A 21580-nucleotide genomic window follows, 5' to 3' on the forward strand; every position below is an offset into this window, starting at 1 on the left:
CTTGTGTAGAAAGCATGTCAACACACTCATCTTTTCTGTTGTACTTTTGTTTAATTGTTATATATATTATGGTAGAGTCCACAACCTTGCCTTGGACACTTTTATCAGCTCTGAGTGCAAGAAGGCCGTTGTTTTGGGAATAACTGGAGCCTTGTATGTGCTCCATATTTCATTTCCCTGTTTATCCTCTCACCTGCTAGTCAGCGCTGGGATGACGCATTTCCGCTGTTAGAATTGTGTACGGATTTTGAAATCTTTCACACTTGTGTTAAATAAGTTTTTTAATCCCACAAACGGGGAAATTCCACCTCCTCATTTAACCCATCCGTGAAGTGAAACACCACATACACACTAGTGAATACACACACACTAGGGGGCAGTGAGCACACTTGCCCGGAGCGGTGGGCAGCCCTATCCACGGCGCCCGGGGAGCAATTTGGGGTTAGGTGTCTTGCTCAAGGACACCTCAGTCATGGACTATCGGCACTGGGGATCAAACCGGGGACCTTCCGGTCACAGGGCCAGTTCCCTGACCTCCAGCCCACGACTGATTGCAATTATTTGAGATGCAGGTTGCATTTGTTTGAAATGATTGCAGTTATTTGGGACTATCTTCCAATCTTCCAAATCTTCCACGGCTGTTCGATTTCTGCAGGGAGCAGAATGTGAATTGTTTCATTGGGTTGCATTCATTGAGACATCACAGCACCTGTGTAAACAAAAACGTCTTCCTAACTTTGTGCTCTAGCATATTTAGAGTAATGTGGGTGTATTTGTTAGCTATGTAGCTATTCATAATTCTAATTTTTTTAGCTCGAATGCTAGCAGAATTAATGTTTTTACACTCTTGTCTAGCTTTACGCATGATTCTGTACATTTACATTTATGGCATTTGGCAGATGCTCTTATCCAGAGTGACTTACAGTTTGACTATTTTACGCAGGAAGGTGAAGGTGGTGTTAGGAGTCTTGCCCAAGGACTCTCATTGGTATAGTGCAGGGTGCTGACCCAGTCGGGGGATTGAACCAGTCTACAGCATAGTAGGCAGAGGTGTTACCCACTACACCAACCAACCACTACACATTTGTTTTAGTATCTGGGCACACGCACGAAAATGTAATGTATCATTTAGACAGAACAACCAGTGTTAACTGCTAATCCTGCTGGCAAGCAAGATAATTATCCAATATTTGTCCAGTCCAAGTGACTCCTTACCAAGTTTTATTACACATATTCTATAACCTGAGAAAAGCTCCATTTGTTTGCGTTGAAGTCCCTGTAGTTACTGAATAATAAGCCTCAGTATGTAATAAGCCTGGGATTGTAAGGGTTAACTGGCTTTTCATGCAGTCAAGTAAAATCCGAACGTCATCCAGTCATTGAAACGCACATTGATGCAAATGTCTAAACAGGTCCTAAACCAGATTAACAAGTGACCTTAATGAAAAACTCAGTCCAACTTGAGAGAAGTTTTGGAGATATATTTACAGGAGAAGAATTGGGTGACTATTGACTTCTAGTGTGCATTAGCCATGTAGCTACAGCTCTACGGCTCAGAACTTATGTAATAGTAAATGCATGTGCTTTCCTTTATTTACATGTATTTGCCTCAGCCCAACTGCAAACACACCCATTTCACATTCTGCTGTAGACATATGGTTGTGAAAGCCAGTAACTGTGATGGATGATTTAATTCGGCTTCAGTTATTACAGTCAGGCGATTATGTAATAACTGTGGCAGGCAGGACTGTGTCTCAATATGCTATAAAAATGTTTTGCTGAAATGGTGTCATGGAGCTGATTTATACCTGTATAATTTAACCCTCTGTCACGTGACGTTGCCTCAGAGCAACAAACTCATTTTCCTCACTTTACAATAGTGATACTTTTTTGATCCCACAAACGGGGAAATTCCACCTCCACATTTAACCCATCCGTGAAGTGAAACACCACATACACACTAGTGAACACACACACTAGGGGGCAGTGAGCACACTTGCCCGGAGCGGTGGGCAGCCCTATCCACAGCGCCCGGGGAGCAGTTGGGGGTTAGGTGTCTTGCTCAAGGACACCTCAGTCATGGACTGTCGGCCCTGGGGATTGAACCGGCGACCTTCCGGTCACAGGGCCACTTCACTAACCTCCAGCCCACGACTGCCCCGACTGCCCCAATGACATGATACGTATTTACCAATGATGAAAGGGTTAATACTTAAGGGAAGAGTTTGAACACACCAGTAGAAAGTGTGTATTTGGTCACATTAGAATCTTATAAAGAGGATAAACAGGCTGGAAGAATGACGCTAAACAACAAAATCTAAAGCATAGGGTACAAACAATACCAACAGCCCAAAGAAATCAAACATCAAACAAAGACCAGCGAGAAACTCAGGAAAACACAGGGCTTGAATACAGGGACACGAGGGTTAACCATACACAGGTGGACAACACAGGTGAAAACAATCAAGGGCGGAGTCACGGAACAAGAATCAGCACATGGAAGAAACACAAGCACATGGAAGACTGGGAGGGGCCAATCGTGACGCACCATACCTTCCCTCAGAAAAAACTGAATTTTTCATCAGTTCCAAAATAAGATTCACATCTATTAGAGTGTAAAATGAGTTTAGCCTCACAACCTTATAAACAATTTGTAGAAATTGTTGAAATATGTTTGTTGCCTAGAAGCAACATTGTGCGGTGGATTCAGCTGGCTGTAAACAAAGTGTCACAGTTACGAACAAATCAGCCACGTGAGTGAGCAGTGCAGTCATTCATTTTTTCCATTTAAAATGATGTCTTATTCAGAATAATATTGAGGTTTTTTATTTATTTAGGAAACTGGAAAGCAGATTTTGTCATTTTTATATTTAAAGAAGTGTAGACATAAAACATAGACATATTTCTTGACACTCTGTATTATTTTTTTTTTCCATTGTCACACAATGTTGCTTCAAGGCAACATACTCCAAAAAGATTATTTTAATAATCAGGTCCATTTTATGCTAAAAAAGTGAGTGAAACATTTTATAAACATTGCTGTCATAATGCATTGCAATAGAGGGTTTAGTATTCCGTCTCTTGTGTTCATATGTTATGAGAGCTCGATAGGTCAGTCTTTCTACACTGGTTTATTATGGTTGACAGACTGTTTTACCTGCAGAATTCCTCTTTCCTCCTTGTCATACATTTCCGAGCTGTTCGTTCCCTGCTTTCTTTGATTTACATTTCTCTACATCAGCAACTCAGCGTTCAGAAGCTGCAGATGTGTGTCCCTGCCAGGGCTGCTTGTGATGAAACTGCAGACAGAGCGAAAATCAGCATGCCGGTCCAGATGTAGAGAGGAAGGCTCTTCTGGGTGGGTCTGATTAAAGTAGCTTTCTCTGAGAACAGAGATGCAGATCCAGGCACTAATGTGCAAAATGCATCTGCAAGGTGCTGATTCAGCTGCGTTGACTCTCAAGTGTTGAACTCGATTAGAAGGGCTTATAATAATATCCAGTGACATAAGAGCTTTATTTCTTGTCCAAAATCAAATTCTCAGGCATCACATATTATAAAATAATTAGGATAGTTGAATACGACTCATTCACTTTTGATATTACAACAGCAAATATAGTTCAAATACCATCTTTAAGTCCAAAGTAAGTCCACAAGAGGAAATACAGCACTTTAGCAGGTAGCTGGATCACATTATGTATGTATTATGATTTAAATAAATCAGACGATTAGCAATTGCGTATTAGGAGGGTAAATTGTCCGATTCCGATTCTGGCTAATTCCGATCACCTCCAGTGTATTTTCATTGTTTATATTCCTCTGTTGTGTAAGTAATTCCTTCAGTCAGGAACGTGAATGTATTTCTGAATCATACCAAAATAAATCGAGTCAAATCATAATAAAAGAACCATTTGCTGAAGAATTGTGTTTAAATCGAATCTTGCAAGGTTGGAGATTTACATGTCTAAGGCAGAACGACTTGGCTGCATCCGTTGAAAGCAGGCTTGGGAAGTTTGGTCCAGTTCGACCAGACCTTTAATAACACTAAACACAGTAACAAAGCAGCACACCCCCCAATTTCCTGCCCAATAATGCCCCTCCTCATCCTTTCACTACCTCAGGGCTTGACACTAATCCTGTCTCTCAAATGTGAGAGGAGGTAGGTGTGTGTGTGTGTGTGTGTGTGTGTGTGTGTGTGTGTGTGTGTGTGTGTGTGTGTGTGTGTGTGTGTGTGTGTGCAGTGCTCTGAGCACCTGACTCCTCACTCACTACAATGTTAATGAATTTTTTGACTCATGATCTCATTGTGTCTCACTCAGTGAGTGACGTCTGGTACTATTGATGGGCACCTGGCTGGCTGGAGGGGTGGGAGGAGAGAGAACGATGTTTATTTGCCACTCACTGTCTCTAATTAACTGCTGGATCTATATAAAGTGAATGAATAATGAGCACATCCACATCCCCCTCAAACCTCTGCCATAAGTTCTATCAGTTTCTCCTACTGATCTTTTTACCCACCATGTTCTCACATTTAACTTTGTGTGTGTAAAACGGATCTAGAAATAATTAGAACTGTAGTATCTAATGCGGCCTAGAGGTGCATGGTCTCCTCTCAGTCGCTCAGTGGTGCAAGACCAGCACATTTATTTCACATGTTGCAGCAATATTAGCCGAGCAGAACTCTCAGATCATTAGGAACTGGTCAGTTAGTCCTGCTGAAGGTAAAGACTAAACATTGAGAAGCAGCGTTTGGCTACTATACTGCTCTTATACATACCATGTTTGTTACTCAGTGGTCTGGTGGACCCACCACATTATTGTTTTTAAATCAAGAGAACCAGAATTTATGTAGAAATACCAGATGTTTAAAATATCACAAGTGTCCAGCGTAGGGTTCTCCTGTAGCAGCTGTAGCCAGTCAGCAGCCTGTCTATGTTGTCCACCCTCACACACACACACACACACAGACACACACACACATTAACAGTAGACCAAATAGGGACTAGAAAAGACACAGCACCTCCACACTTTTACTCCCCATGGGTTCCGCCCAACACCACGTGTAATATAAATGTGTGGGCGCTGAACTGAGTGAAGGGGTTATTTTATATGTTCTTGGCAGAAAATGAGCAAAGGCTGAGAATCTGAGGTTGAAATAATAATAAATCACATCATTTTTTCTTTTGGTAAACATTGACAATGGTTCCCACAGACCCCACAAGAGTTAAATGGAGCAAGTTGACAGAGAACAGTAGGAGAATCCTGACAGTGGATACTTTTAAATCCAGGCTCAAAACATTCCTATTTGAGCAGGTCAGGTCAGTTTGTAACACTGCTAGTGTTTCTAGCCCTTCTCCTCTGAAATGGCAGTGATTATCCTAATTTTATTTTTTATTTGATTTCTAATGATGTTCTTTTAATTTCTTAATAATTTTCTCTTTTAAATCTGCTGTATTTGTCATTTCTATTCTCCTTTACTTTATAAATGACTCGTAAAGCACCGTGACTGACAGCAGTGTATGAGAGGTGTTATATAAATGACTGCCCTGCCTCTTGCTTCCTCAAGCTCCTCACAATGTTCCCTTTGAGTCTTGTAGAGATGATGTTGCTGTGAGCCCTTTAAAATCAAGCCACTGCAGTTTAGTCAAATGTTGATATTTGATGATGATGATGATGATGATGATGATTTTTACATATCCAGTTTAGCGGTTTACCGTTTTATGTATTGATTCATCTCAATATTTCTTGCCCGTGCTCTTAGGGAGCTTCTTCTCCTTCAGGGTCTCGGTTCCTCTCAGCGTGTCTTTGTCATGTTGTTAGTGAATTTTTCCTTACACTGTCTCGCTTGGTGATGCTCACTAAGGGTCTGTATCCTCATTTATGTAACAGCGTTGGGTCTGTGTCTCTTGTAGAAAGCGCGTGCGAGTGAAAGAGGTGAGTGGAAAGGGATCGGATCCCTCCGACCTGCTTCAGAAATTCTAAAACATTGAGCTCAAGTTTTCATAATGTTGTGCCATTTTATATGCAACTGCACAGTCGGCCAGCTTATATATGTGCCATGTGATTTTAGTTGGAGCATTTCAGGAAATTCCCTCGTTTGAAAATTCATCTCTGCGTTCAGGAGCTGAAAGAACTTCAAACGGAGTTTAATATATGCTCTCGCTCCCAGTGTTTTCCATCGCATACTTGAGGCTCGGCTGTTCTTGGGCACAGAGGGAATTTATGGGTTGTATTGGAAAAGAAAGAGAAAGAAGGGTGAATTCTTCAAATGTGTGGAAAAGTACCACTCTCTGGCCCACCTTTGGCATCCCTACCACCCACACCTTCCTTTCTCTCTCTCCCTCTCTCTGCAGTGAAAAGAGGGATTGTTCTTGCTGGTGTGCTGAACTCTGTTGTGTGGGAAAGGGAGAGAAAAGGCTGGACAAGCAACCACCACCGGCTTCTGTTTGGAAATGGCCATTTGAAAAAGTACCAAGGTCTAAATCTGCGTTGCAGCTGGTCTGGGCAGCCTCGGCTGGCATTTAGCACTCAGACAAGAGTGTTGGAATTCTCTTATCGTCTCTACGTGGGCGCAATTACTAGCATTGTGTGGTCAGATAGCTTCCCCTTTATCTCAGCCTTCTTTTGCAGCCGCCTCGTCTCGTCTTTGTTTTTGTTAACCTCACAGCACATGCCATGTGATTGATTGACCCAAGGCAAAGAGAGAGAGACAGAGAAAGAGGGGGAGAGACAGAGAGAGGGAGGGAGAGAAAGAGGAAGAGAGAGAGAGGGAGAGAGAGAAAGAGAGTGAGAGAAAGAAAGAGCAAGAGAGAAAGAGAGCGAGAGAAAGAGAGTGAGAGAGAAAGAGAGACAAAGAGAGCGAGAGGGAGAGAGAAAGAAAGAGAGAGAGAAAGAGAGTGAGAGAGAGAAAGAGAGACAAAGAGAGCAAGAGGGAGAGAGAAAGAAAGAGAGAGAGAAAGAGAGCGAGAGAAAGAGGGAGAGAGAAAGAGAGTGAGAGAGAGAGAAAGAGAGCGAGAGAGACAGAGAGAGAGAGAGAGAGAGAGAGAGAGAGAGAGAGAGAGAGAGAGAGAGAGAGAGAGAGAGGGGTAATCTCTTTGGGGGACGTCCTTTTCTCACAGCTTATTAAAGCAGATCTAGGGAAGCAATCACCCTCCGTGCTGCAATTTGCTAAATTTAGCATCTGAGATATCCTTGATAAACAAAAACCAAGGACGCCTTTTTCAAGACATAATAAAGCACCGGATGGATCCGAGGCTGGGCCTGAGGCCGTGTCAGCTTGTTGTTCCCCGAAAAGTGCTAATGTGTGAATATGCACCTTTGTGACATGTCACTCTTGAGTTATGACTAAGGGCAAGGTTTGTGTGCTAATCCTCAGCCCTTCTTAGCTCAGAGTCTCCACACGTTTTGCTCAAATGGCTGTGAGTAATGAGGAGGAGTAGCTGGCAAAGGTGTTGACAGTAAGCTAGTACCAGACTTTCTTATCCTAACGAGAGCTAGAAACCGTGTTGATTAGCTGCTTCGGTGCACACATAACAGGCCAGTGCCAACATGTGAAGCTCTTCTTTTACACTGACACCTTTATGTTCTGCCTTTGGTGTAGACAAAGGATTTCTGCTCTTAAATGTCAGCCATTCTGTTCTCCCTGTCTGTACAGCAGTGGTAGACAGTAAGTGAGTATCTGAGTATCTGTAATTGGTTTCTGTACTTAAGTATTTTTGGTGTATCTGTACTGAAGTTTCTCCGTTCTGGGCGACTTTCTCCTTTCACTCCACTACATTTCAGAGTCTAATATCGACTTTTTCCTCCTACATTTTGAGAAATCTGTCGTTCCTTTTGGTTTCTGTGTGTATAAAAACGTAACATGTCAAAACGAAAGAAGCGCAAAGCCAGAGCACCAATCAGGGCCCAGCGGTCACTTTGTTTAGAGCTGGTTTTGACCTGTTGGTCATACCGACCCAGTGCAGCACGCGGTTCAACGTCAGCGCAGCAGCGTAAAACTTTGGGAGAGTCTGTTCAACATAAATGATGAACTAACCCAACTACACTTGTCTAGTTTATGTTTATGAAGAAAGACCTGCAGATGGAGTATAGCAAAGGTTTGTGATCCTGAGTTTAAAGTTTTTATTCAACTTAAACTCGGAAACTAAGTTGCATTAAGTTAATTACTCTTTTAGTACTTTTACTTTATACTTAAGTACATTTGAAGGTAAATACTTTAGTACTTTTACTCAAGTGGAGGTCTAAAGGAAGGAACTAAGGAACTTATGTTGAGTCTGTTCAACATAAATAATGGAAGAAACTCCTGATTCTAATTTTAATAGACGTCAGCGTCACTAATTAATGACGTTCTATTAAAAGACTGGTTTACCAAGAGAGACGCTGGAGGACTTTCACCTGAAATGAGTTCATGAAGCCAGTCTGGTTATAAAAATGATAACAGGACATCAGAGCCAGAATTACTCTTTTAGTACTTTTACTTTATACTTAAGTACATTTGAAGGTAAATACTTTAGTACTTTTACTCAAGTGGAGGTCTAAAGGGAGGAACTTCTACTTTTACTGGAGGAATATTTTACCTTGGGGGTCTCGACTTTAACTCAAGTACATGATTTGTGAACTTCGTCCACCACTGCTGTATAAATATAACTTTTCTTGTGGAACAGGACCAGCATCTGTTCTATGTGACCGGAGCTGAAGTCTTTGCTTGAACAGCCTGAATGATTTTGCCTGGTTAAATCTTGTGGTAATGCAGGCAGCAAAGTGGAGCAGGCTGAAAGAAGCAGTGAGCTAATTAAAAGTTTTGAGACATGTCTAACGTCGCAAATATGAGAAGAATGCAAGGCTTTGTTTCTCTTTAGCACAGTAGAAAAACTATGGTATCATTATATTTTCCCTTTTCATGGTTTTGCTCTTCAATTTAATTAAATATGCAATATTTTGCTTTATATTCGTGAGTGTGGAATATGCATATGCTGCTCATATTACCTGTCCATGTCACATTCAGCATGCTGTCTTGTTACTACATGTAGTCATCAGTCATTTCAGTGTCAGTGCATTCATTCTTTTTCTTTCTGTTTTGCTCAGCTGGGACGATAGCAGTTCAGTCAGCAGTGGGGTCAGTGACGCTCTGGACACAGATGACCTCAACACCAGCTCGTCTCTCAGCTCCTACGTCAACACCCCCTCTGCTCCACGCAGGGACATAGAGGAGCAGGTAAGTGAATGGACAGCTGGTACTGGACCAGAACTGCTCAGTTCACTTTGTTATTAGGCTTAGTGTACCTTTCCCCTGGGGACTGTGATCATGAATAGCTGTAGGCATGGCAACGGTGGCTGGAAATAAATCTGCATTTAATGCTGTAGTTGTATTCTACTACACTTTAAAGTTAAAGCTGCTCTAACGGAACAGGACCAGCTGGACGTTTGCAGGGAAAAGTAAGATGAGGCTTCACTTAAAAAGGGCTTTTTTCGATACTTGTAGTGAAAAGACAAGCGGTGGTCAAACCCAAAAAGACGGAAATGCAGAAAAAGACAAGCATAACAAACAATATCAGGCAACTAGAACCAAAAGGGCAAAGACAGTCCAAAAAACACGGACCAGAAACACAGAAGGTAATATGAAGGTAATATAAGGTAGTTTGACCAGAGGAGGATGGGTCCCCCCTGGTGAGCCTGGTTCCTCCCAAGGTTTCTTCCCCAGTTCTGAGGGAGGTTCTCCTTGCCACTGTTGCCCCTGGCTTGCCCACCAGGGGGTTTCTGTACATTCTTACAGTCCTGTTGAAACTTTGTCTTTTCCGAAATTCTGTAAAGCTGCTTTGTGACAACATCCGTTGTAAAAAGGGCTACAAATAAATTTGATTTGATTTGATTTGATTTGATTAATATACAGACAGAAACGCTCAGTAGCTCTATGGAGAGAAGCAGTACCTGCATGGATTAATATACTAAACTACAGCCAATCATGACATATGTCACAGGTTAGTCTTCAATTAAGTGACCCTCAATGTCCCACAACAGGGAAATTTCACCTCCTCCTTTAACTCATCTGTGCAGTGAAACACCACATACACACTAGTGAAGACACACACTAGGGGGCAGTGAGCACACGTGCCCGAAGCGGTGGCCAGCCCTATCCACAGCGCCCAAGGAGGACTTGGGGGTTAGGTGCCTTCAGTCATGCACTTAGGTGAACTGGATCGTAAGCGTTCATGGGCACGTGATCTCCCAGAGAGTTCTGGGAAGTTGAGTCTTTACAGACGTCAAAGCGAACGTGCTTATAAACTTAGGCAAGGGGATATCAAAGTAGGCTAACTGTATTCACTCTATACTGATGCCATCTCCTAACGCTACGAATTCTTTCAAGGATGGTGTCGTTATCTAGTTTAAGATTGTGAAATAATGCGCTGGAAAAATTGAAGATCAACTCCCTGCTTCAGAACAGTACTTTGGTCAGAGTAGATCAACAGGCTGTGGCGGCAGGAAGCAGCAAGTCAAATTCACAAATGCACAGAATAGCTTTTTTAATCCAGTCGCAATAGCTGTCTTTACAGCTGTTGATGCTTAAAGTCCTTCATACCTGAAATATCGGAAGTTAATCAGTGGCATATTAGCACCTTAAAGTCTCATGTTACTGTTCTGTATTATTTTTCGATCACATTAAAAGTGTAGCACCGGAGCGATGACAGAATTCCAGACGCTTTCGGATGGAAGATAACGAGTTTTAAGGATAAACCGGTCAACCAAATCCAAACAGGGGCAAAGCACCAAGAGTAGAGTCCTAGTAAGGGGTCAAAACCAATATCCCAAAAACAGCAACGGTACAAAAACGGAAGGCAAAAAGGCGTAGGGTCATAAACATGGTCCAATAAACAACCAAGAGGGAACGCTTAGTGATGTCAGATAAACAATACCTCGCGAAGACTGAGTCTTCAGCTATTACGAGTCACAGGTGAAGATATTTTAAAAGTCAGGTGACAGGGCAGTCGTGGGCTGGAGGTTAGGGATCCAGCCTCATGACTGGAAGGTCGCCGGTTCGATCCCCAGAGCCGACAGCACATGACTGAGGTGTCCTTGAGCAAGACACCTAACCCCCAACTTGCTCCCCGGGTGCTGCGGATTGGGCTGCCCACCGCTCCGGGCAAGTGTGCTCACTGCCCCCTAGTGTGTGTGTGCTCACTAGAGTGTATGTGGTGTTTCACTTCACGGATGGGTTAAATGCAGAGGTGAAATTTCCCCGTTGTGGGACTAATAAGGGTCATTTAATCTTAATCTTATTGTGAGCGCTGATAGGAGCGCATGTTGACGTCCGAGGTCACCTGATTTCCCAGCGTATTCTGGGAGTTGGAGTCCCAGTCCAAATGCAGACTCACAGGCGTGACAAAAAGACTTTTAAAATGCTGCTCCATTTTTGTCATTTTTCACATTTTGACATAATTTGAAAAAGCTTGCTGGTCTTTACGTTGTGTGTAAATTTCATGATGGATGGACAAACACAAACAGCCCAAATTGACTTGAAAAAACGCCTGGTTCCATTGACTTACATTAAAAGGAAAGTTTCAGTCAGTCCCTCTTGGAGATGCGGCTCCTGGAGAAACAGCAGCTGAGCCACATCAACAGCATTTGAACTAGAATACATCCCAAATGAGCATTCGAATCATGTGCTTCCGATTTTTTCCTAAGATAGTCTTTAATTAGCATGGATTTATCATTAAAAAGGGTGATTTAATGGCAGAGATTTTCTTGGCAAGAAATCTCCTTGTTTTCTGTTTAATCTTTTTAAAAGTCGCTTAATTTGATCTGCACTGATCTGTTTGCAATTACATATATTCTGAACCGGGCTTTGATCTGCCCAGTGCTGTTCTGGTGGTGGCTCAGCAGGGCTGTGGTGCAGCTCATTAGATTAAACGTTGGTGGGCTCTTATCAGTGGCTGTGTCTGCTCTACTCTGGCCTGCCTTTGTTAGCATGATTCAGCTAACTGGCTCACCCACCTTCTTTATGAGCTCTGGGCAGGTCAGCAAATGCTGGACAAATTGGGTCTGTGCAGCCAAGCACAGTGTGTCTGTGTTCAGTGTCTGTTTGAGTCTTAATTCCTACTCAACACCGTGAAAATGATTCAGTGTTTTAACCTAAAAGAACGACCTGGTTGCCTTACAATTTTGAGTTCTTTGAACTTTTAATGGTAGGTTAGCAGAACAGTAATGGGGGCTATATTCTGTTCACTAATTCAGTGATCTCAAAACTTTGAGGCAACCAGGTTATTTTTTTAAGCTAAAACTGGCCAATTTAAGTGGCCAGCCCATGTATTTAGCCGACATGTGCCCGACTCGCAATCACTTGACCCTGATTTGACAGAAAGAGCTTAAACATTATCTTCAACAACTGGTCTGCATATCTGTTTGACTATGATAAACTTCTGCTCCCGGTACAATCCATCTGTTACCATATAGCTGTCTGTTAGCATATAGCCATGGCCCAGAAACAAAAAAATTGCCAATAATTCATTGTTTTGATATTCCTGACAACACCAAGGGCCCAGATGTTGCGCCTTGTGCCAGAATATGATTTAAAACTCAAACACTGGAATAACTTCATGAGCCAAAATAGCTGAGGCTCAAGCCAAAAATCAGTCATTCTTCACTGCCATGAATCCAGAAACCCTGCATATCTCGCACCTTTGGCCTCTCTGTCACTCTCCCCCTCCCTGCCAACTGTTTTTGTTTGTTTGGTTGTTTGCTTCTTTCCTTTCCCACATTGCTTTTTAATGATCTCTGCGAGTCTTTCAGCTTTCGTTCAGCCTCTTCCATTCCCTCGTTCCTCCCACCCAACCAGACTTTGGATTTATTGGATAAGTGTTGAGATAACAGTGTTTTGGATTTGGCCTGATAACAACTGGAGGCCATTAAAATTCTTTCCCTGGCAATGATGTTTTATGAATATTTTCAGTAGCAGTTGAACAATGACCTTCCCTGAAGCAGGATGATGTAATCCTGGCTTGGTCTGAAGAAGTGCTGGGATTTAGCAGCCCTGTTTATTTGGGGAGCCATGTAAGGAGCCCAGGAGCCCCAGCTTTGCCCCATATCATCTGAATCCACAATGGCAGTGATCTTGTTGCTATATATGGGGTGCAAATTAACCATCATTCTTAATATCCAGTTTGGAACAGAATAAAGCATTTGCAGGGAGTTTTTCATGGTCTGTGACTCATATCTAACATATGCTGATGCAGTGAATCAGTCCCTCACCTCCAGCCAACTGAGCTCTGAACCTTTGTTCAGTTGGCTGTTTGGGTGAGAAGTTTTCTTAGGATAGCTGGCGTAGGGAGCAGAGTTAAGATCACTAAATAAGTGTGTTTGGAAGCAATGCAAGTAATGTCTCGTTCTTTGTCATCAACCAGCTCCAGACGGATGCAGAGAAGCGCTCAGCTGTCGAGCGAAGCGCTGTCTGGACCAGCGACGACCTCAGGCGTCCAGACGGCTGCTCAGACCCTGGCATCAAGATGGATACTCAGTGGTGCAGTCCGACAGGTTTCAGTGAGGAATCGGAACATGGTTTAACAGGTCGTAAAACCTCCACCGTATCTCAGACGGGCTCCTGGAGGCGGGGCATGACTGCCCAGGTGGGCTTCACCTGTCCACGGACTAAGGCTCCAACCCCAACTAACTGCAGCTCACTGAAAGCTCTTGCTAATGGTACGTCATAAAGATAACAGAGCAAAATTATAGCGAAAAGCATCATTTTATTCTCCACATTGACCTACACATTGCATTGTTAACCTCTCGAACCCTTGGAACATTTGGCTCTTCCTTTTAAGATTTATTCCATAACTTCTGTGAACTGTTCTGTAACTACAGAAGTAATAAATAGGTTCTGAGGTTATTAGAGTGAGCAGTTGAATTCCAGACCCACTAAACGATAAAGATGTTGAATCTACATCTTGAATTTCCAGTCTTGAGATTTTGTAATGATGAGTTCTTTGATAAAGAAAATGGTTCTATATGGAGCCATGAATGTTCAGAGAACCGTTTGCATTGTAACGTGGAGCGACGAGGCGGACGCACGTGCTGACATAAGCGAGATTTATTAAGGGCAAATCCAAAATCAGGGTGAAGATAGTCCAGGGTCAGTGAGCCAACACGGATAGATCGGGGGGCAGACATGACAAATCAGAATACAACAGACATAACACCAACACCAACAGAGACAAAGATCAGCACAAAGACCAGCAACCACAAGGGGCAAACACAGGGCTTAAATACACAGGGAAAATGAGGGACAGGTGGAAAACAGGTGGAGACAATCAGGAGCGGAGTCACGAAATGAGGGGACTAAACCAAAACACGAACACATGGACAGGACTGGGAGGGGCCAATCATGACATGCATGATTTAAGCGTTGTTTGCATCATTAAATGTTTCTTCAGATAGATGGTGAATGTGCTGTAGATGGTTCCAAACCCTTTGAAAAAGGTTCTTCATAGCACCAGGAAGTTGCAAGCTTTACATTGTAACAATGGAAAAACCATTGTTGTGCTTTCTAGAACCCTTTTAAAAACTACTACAACGCATTCTCCGTGAAACTGAAGAACCCTTTAGTCATGCATAGGGTTCTTTGAGTGTTCATGATGCTATATAGAACCATTTTCTTTGCTAAAGATACCCTAAGGAACCACCTTTTTCAAAGGACGTAGCCTGCAACAATAGAAGAGGCCTTTTGGTGCTAAATAGAACCCTTTTCAAAAAGGATCTATTTGAACCATATACAACACATTCTCCATTAATCTGAAGAACACTTTCATGATGTAAAGATCTTTTCAATCATGCAAAGGGTTCTTTGAGTGTACATGGTACAATATAGAACCATGTTCTTTACTAAAGAACCCCTGAAGAACCATCTTTTTTAGCCTGTAACAATAGAAGAATGCTTTTTGTTGCTGTATAGAACCCTTTTTAAAAAGCATCCATTAGAACCATATACAACACATTCTTCATTAATCTGAAGAACGTTTTGACAATGCAAAGAACCCTTTAATCATGCAGTGAGTTCTTTGAGTGTTCGTGGTGCAATATAGAACCATCTTCTTTACTAAAGAACCCCTGAAGAACCACCTTTTTTAAAGATTATAGGCTGTAACAATGGCAGAAGCCATTGCTTTTCAAAAGGGTTCTATATAGAACTACTACAGCACATTCTCCATCAATCTGAAGAACACTTTCACCAAGCAAAGGACCCTTTAATCATGCAGCGGGTACTTGGTTCCATATAGAACCATTTTCTTTACTAAAGAAACCTTGAAGAACCTCTTTTACCCCTGGGGAAGAATTGACACTAGGTGGTCAAACAGTTAAATGAGCAGTTCGGTTAATAAAATGCAGGACCGAAAAGTGGATTCAGAGAAGGCGTCTGACCTCGGGGTTGATTTCCGTGACATAGATTAGAATTGTAAATTATAATCACTGACTATTTAATCCAGGTAAGACCACCTTTCTGAGAGACCACCAAGCAAAGTCCCATTTTTCTGTTCTTGCTGGGAGTAAAGTAATGAAGTGATGTTCATCTGTTTCTGATTCTGTAATCCTTATATTGTCTAACGTGTGGTGGTTAACGCTTATGTACAGTGCATTTTTCAGTGTCAGTGAAGTGTTAGGTCTGTGGGTTAGGGCATGTACCGACTGTGCACATGTTACTGTATTCAGGGCTGTGGAAAGGGGGGGTCTCGCCTGACGGCTGATAACTCTTGGCCTTTATCTCCCTGTAGGCAAAACAGACGACGCCAAAGTGTCGGAGAAAGGTCGCTTCTCTCCACGGCACAACGGCCTCCTGCGTTCCCCTTCTGAACGACAGATATCTGCTGATGAGGGCAAGAAGCCACCCTCCAGCTCCAGCTCCACTGCTCGTGCTCCCACTAGCACTTTTGGATTTAAGAAGACTTCCAGCGGCACTGCCGCAGTAACAATAACTAGTGGCTCTGCTACTTTGGGGAAACTCCCCAAGTCCTCAGGTTTCACTGGAACTCGTCTAATTGGTCGGCAGACCAGTATAGATGACGGATACGTTACTTCTAGTGCTCGGAACACCCTCCAGTACCGGAGTCTGCCCAGGCCTAGTCGTGCCAGCAGCAGCATGGGCACAGTCCGCGGGACCAGTCGCACCACAACCACAGGTATTGATGCTAGCCTTATCAGCAAGGGCACTGCCACTCTGCCCAACCCAAAGACCCGCAGCTCAGTCCGATCCCCGACGGGCACCTCCAACCAGACGGACCGGGAGAAGGGCGTGCTGTCAGACACGGAGAGCTTGGCCTCAGGGCTGGCACACAAAGCCAGTGGCAGCGGTCAGATGGGCATGGCTGGGCAATGCCAGCCTGGTAGACAAGTGGGAGGGAAGTACCCAGATGTGTCATCCCCTACCTTACGCAGGTGAGATTGCTTATCCAGAGTGCTGACTGAGCAAATCCACCTCCTCCTGTCACTCATTAAGGGGGACGTTTGCATATTCGCTCACAGGTATTTTACCTGAGAATAGAAAGAAATGAAAATAGGTCTCTCTCCAGACGGCAGTGTAAGAAAAACAGTTGGAGCGCAATGGAGCATCACTCCTAGACGAGTGTACATCATTGACGATTTTGTTTGATTATTGTTCTTTAGGAATCGAATCAGTGGATCATAAAATCTCAAATTTGATTCACACATTTGATTTAGTTTGATTATTGTGATATAGAGCGAAGACAGTTAAAAAATATTCCAGGGCACTACATATTTTTGTTGATTTTCTAAGTAAAAAGTTAACATTAAAAAAAAATAAATATAGAATTTTTCTATTAATCTTTGTTTAGTTTAGTTCGCATTCCGACCAGACACACTTTGAACAATTTTAGCCTGTTTTAAAGCACACACAAACACAATCACAACCACTTCCACAATACAGATGGACTCACATATGCTAGCACAATGGAGGCAAAAAAGTCAACATTTGCAGTACTACAGTCATACATGTGAGTTTACTCTTTTTAACCCCTTAAATGGCCAGGGCCGACCAGAGGGCCACAATTTTATTACAGATTTCTGTAACCTAAGAATTGCTCAGCCAGTTTGCTTTAAAGTCCCTGTAGTTACTGAATAATAATAATAATAATTAATATAAAATTAGTCTAAGATTTTAAGGGGTTGCTGAATAGAATTGCAATGTATAAACATTAATATGTTGCTTTTTTAAAATTGTCTTGGCAAAATAGGCTGTTGAGAGATCACATTGTCCCACCGTGGACATTGGAGGCGATTACGAATTACAAGAATTACAAGTACGTTGCAAGTTAGCTACAAAAGGTGACACAGCTTCTCAGCAGGTTTGCTCAGTACTTGGATGTGCAGCGTGTTATTTGGAAAGAAACAGCTTTATTGATAATTGTCCATAGACGGTCTAAAAAGATTTCTAAATCACACAGAATATAAGCTCAGGAGTATAGGATCAAAACTATGAAATGTACTTTACTTACAGCAGAAATGCTTTTCTGGCATGGACAAAATCCACTCTTCTCCATTCCAACTCTACTCTACCCAAGATAACTAATGTGACATAGCCTAAAAAAAACAGAAAGCAGTGGTCAATCCTGTTTGACCTGTATTTAGTTTGAAAAATGTACAAAAACATAAAATGTTTCACCTTATGACTTTTATTGTCTTTATAATATTTATAATATTTGTAAATATTTATAAATGTATGCATTTTCCAAGTTTGATGCCAGCAACATGTTCCAAAAAAAGTTGGGATGAAAGCATGTTTACCACTGTGTTGTATCACTTTTCCTTTTAACAGCACTTAATAATCATTTGGGGACTGATGACACCAAATGATCCAGTTTTTAAAGCAGGATTTTTGCGACACTTCTGTTAGACAGAGCTTAATAATGCAACACATTTTAATGGGAGACGGGAGACAGCAGACAGGCCAGTCTAGTCCCTGCACTCTGATTATGCAGCCAAGCTGTTGTAGCATGTCCAGATTGTGGCATGTTCTTGTCATGTTGAAATAAGCATGAAAAAAGTCCCTGAAAAAGACGTTGTCTAGAAGGCAGTTTGTTTTGCTCCCAGATGTGTTCAGCGTTAATGTTGCTTTCACAGATGTGCAAGCTGCCTTCTTACATACCCTCATACCATGACAGACCCTGGCTTTTCAACTGTACATTGGTATAGTTTTCTTTTTGGCTCAGAGAAGACAATATCCATTATTTCCATAAACAGTCTGGAAGACCTTCAGATATTTCTTCTGTGCGTCAGTCCATTTCACATGAGCTTAAGCCCAGAGAAATCAGCAGTGTTTCTGGACTTAGTTAATATATGACTTCACTGTGTCTTATGGTCTTAAGCATGAAAAAAGTCCCTGAAAAAGACGTTGTCTAGAAGGCAGTTTGTGTTGCTCCAGATGTGTTCAGCGTTAATGTTGGTTTCACAGATGTGCAGAAAAATGTCTTTTTTTTAGTGCAGTGTCATCTGTGAGGTTAAAGATCACCGATGTTCAGATGTTTTTGACCTTTTTCTTTATGCACAGAGGTTTCTCTGGGTTCCCTGAATTGCATGATGTTATTAGACACTGTAGAATGTGAAATACCTAAAATCCTTGCAATCCTTAGCTGAGCAACCTGCCCATTGTTGCTGATGCATTTTTACAAGGTGGTGAGCTCGACCCATTCTCACTCATTAAGGACTCAACCTTTCTTGCATGCTCCTTTTAGACTGAACCATGATTGTAGATCTTTACATTTCACAACGTTCCCGGTCTTAAATCACTCCCGTCCTGACCTTTTTTTTAACGTGTTGCAGGCATCACTTTCAGGATGTGTGTATGTTTACAAAAATCAACGAAGTTAATAAGGTAAAATATTAAATATCTTGTCTCTGCACTTTTTTTTTGTTCAAAAACAGAAGTTGATTTATAAATCATTGCTTTCTGTTGTATTTGCATTTTACCTACTGGTACATAAGAAGTGTCATAATGCAGTCGTGAAGGATCAAGGAACCACACAATTCAGCATATTCGTTCCTAAATCACACTTGATTGAGTTCAAAACGGCCGTCAATAGTTGATAAGCGTTGCGATGTTTATTGAAACAACTGAACCAGTAAACTATATGATGCTGGTGCCCTTAGGGCTCCTAATTGGTGCTATTCACGTTTATATCAGATCTCTCAGCAACTCTTTATTAAATGGAACCTTTCATAATGGCTCATTCGATAAACAATAAAAAGCAGCTGTGTATGTGAATCACACCAAGAGTTCTGCAGCATTCTGCTGTGGCATTGGAGCGTGTTCAGAAAGAAACGCATTTCTTACTTAGTGGTTTGACGTCAGTTGCTTTGGTCCAAAGACTTTAAAGTCTCATGAGATCACAGATCCTTAAAGTTGCCAGTGCTTGAGCCCAACACCACTAAACTATTAAGACTAATCAGATCAAACAAACGCCAGACAAAGTTGGATTTATTCTGTCCATAGAAGGAACTGATCATCCAAACGAACTGCTGTGAATTTACCGATGCCAAGTGATTACCGATCACACCAACCTAAAGTGGAATCTTGTTATATTCGTTAGGTCTGTGCAGAGGGCCTAAGACACTAAGAATGAGGGCCCAGTGTGCATTTTGGCGCTGAGCCAAACTAGAGATATTATCGCCAATGTTATCGGCCATGTGACCCATAGACTAATGAGAAAAGGCGAGCATCTCTTTCTTATCTCACATTTTACTTTGTGATGAATGAGGGCTGTGTGCTGTCGTTAGTGTTGATCATATAAAGAGCTAGGAAGACATTTGGCGTATCTACTCTAATCCCACTTACTGCATTTTACCAGCCCATTTTGATGTTGTACCTTCACCAACTCAGATTTGAGTGGCTGGTATCATCATAGTCATAGTATCAGCTATGCTGATGACACCCAGTTATACATTTACATTACATTCATTTATACATTTTACACAGGTAGGCCAAGGTAGTGTTAGGAGTCTTGCCCAAGGACCCTTACTGGTGTAATGTTAGGAGTCTTGCCCAAGGACCCTAATTGGTGTAGTGTAGGGTGCCTGCCCTGGTGGGGGATTGAACCCCAGTCTACAGCATAGATGGCAAAGATGTTAACCACTGCACTAATGATGATGAGGACAAATGTAGACAAACAGACCAGCTGTGTGTCAGATATTTCTCAGTGGATGTTGCAAAATTTTCAGTTAAATACTGATCGTTGGTACAAAAACTTAGAGAGAGCAGCTTTATGAAAAGCTTGGTTCTTTAGCTTCATATACCAAACCTGAAGTAGCAAACCTCGGTGAGATCTTAGACTCTGAGCTCTGTTTTATCCCGCAGGTAAACACAGTCACTCAAGTATCATTATGATTTGCGATATATCGCTAAAGTTCAGGCTTTTCTATCTCGATGCAGAGAAACGTGTTCATGCATTTGTTACAAGCAGAGTTGATCACTGTAATGATCTTCTTACTGGACCTCCTAAGAAAACAGTAAGAAAACAATCCCTTACAATGATCTTAAAGCACTGCTTGGATCACAGAGTGTCTGTCTGTTCATGTTCCAGCACGAGGCCTTAGACCTGCAGATACTGACCTTCTGAACACCTTCTGTAAAATACAGAAACCACGGAGAGCCTCGTTCAGTTCCTCTGCTTCTAAACTGTGGAGCTCAATTCACCTTTTATTAGACGGTCAAGCTCAGTGCTCGCTTTTAAGAAGTGTCTAAAACCGCCTCTCTTAAACTTAGTGTTTAATTAAAACTTTACACCTTGTGGTGTTTATCGTTTAATAATTTTATTATTATTTTTTTTTTTTTTTTTATTATCATCATTATTGTTATTATATCATTGCTTTTTGGTAACCTTACAGGAGAAGGAAGTGAGAACATGCCCATCAATAACTGGAAATTACTTGACAATTTCATTGTTCTTAATGGTTAAATGAGCAAATTTAGTTAACTAACACCTCTTCGTAATCCATTGTGCTTCTCTTCTGCTCCCCTCCATCACATGAAGACTATTTGGGGGTAAACCAGGCACCAAGCAGGCCCCTGTGACCACCTCAGAGAACATGAAGAATTCCACTATCATCTCCAACCCTCATGCTGCTTCGGTCCAACAGGGCAGCGCTATTGGGAGCTCAGCAGCTATTAGTGGAGGCAGCAGCGGTCTCCTGCGTGGGGACAACCTGGACCAGTCCTTGGTGGCCTCCAGCCCCGGGCCAGCCTTCTCGACCTGGGGAGGCAGAGACAGCTCAGAATCTATAGACGTGTCCACGGGAAAGGATGAGGTGCCGTCTTCCTGTCTCAGCCGCACTGGCAGCATCCGGACAGGCCTTTCAGACAGGTGAGCCTCCAAGCGATGAAAGAGGATACATTGGCTTCAGACAAAGAACTTTAGCCAGATGGAATTGGTTGTGGTAGAAGATAATTAAGTTATTTATAACATACCGTTTACACTGCACATCAAAGGTTTGGGCATACCTGCCTCACCTTCTGTTCAGAGTTTAGCTTTTCACCTTCAATTAGGATTTTCACTTTAATCCTTTGGTAATATATTTAGCCTTAGCACTC

At 42.2% G+C, this 21580-nt stretch overlaps 1 protein-coding gene across 2 annotated transcripts in view; it reads left to right on the forward strand.

Moving 5' to 3' along the window:
• The window catches only part of nav2b (neuron navigator 2b), a 128856-nt gene that overhangs the window by 74742 nt on the left and 32534 nt on the right, over window positions 1-21580 (forward strand). For both annotated transcript variants that reach the window (XM_037540718.1, XM_037540719.1), the window contains exons 12-15: window positions 9085-9214; window positions 13395-13689; window positions 15756-16416; window positions 21024-21353. In XM_037540718.1, the coding sequence (XP_037396615.1) occupies window positions 9085-9214; window positions 13395-13689; window positions 15756-16416; window positions 21024-21353 (1416 nt within the window). The remainder of the gene's footprint in view (window positions 1-9084; window positions 9215-13394; window positions 13690-15755; window positions 16417-21023; window positions 21354-21580) is intronic.

This window comes from Pygocentrus nattereri, chromosome 8 (genome assembly GCF_015220715.1).
Source record: "Pygocentrus nattereri isolate fPygNat1 chromosome 8, fPygNat1.pri, whole genome shotgun sequence".
Lineage (NCBI taxonomy): Eukaryota > Metazoa > Chordata > Actinopteri > Characiformes > Serrasalmidae > Pygocentrus > Pygocentrus nattereri.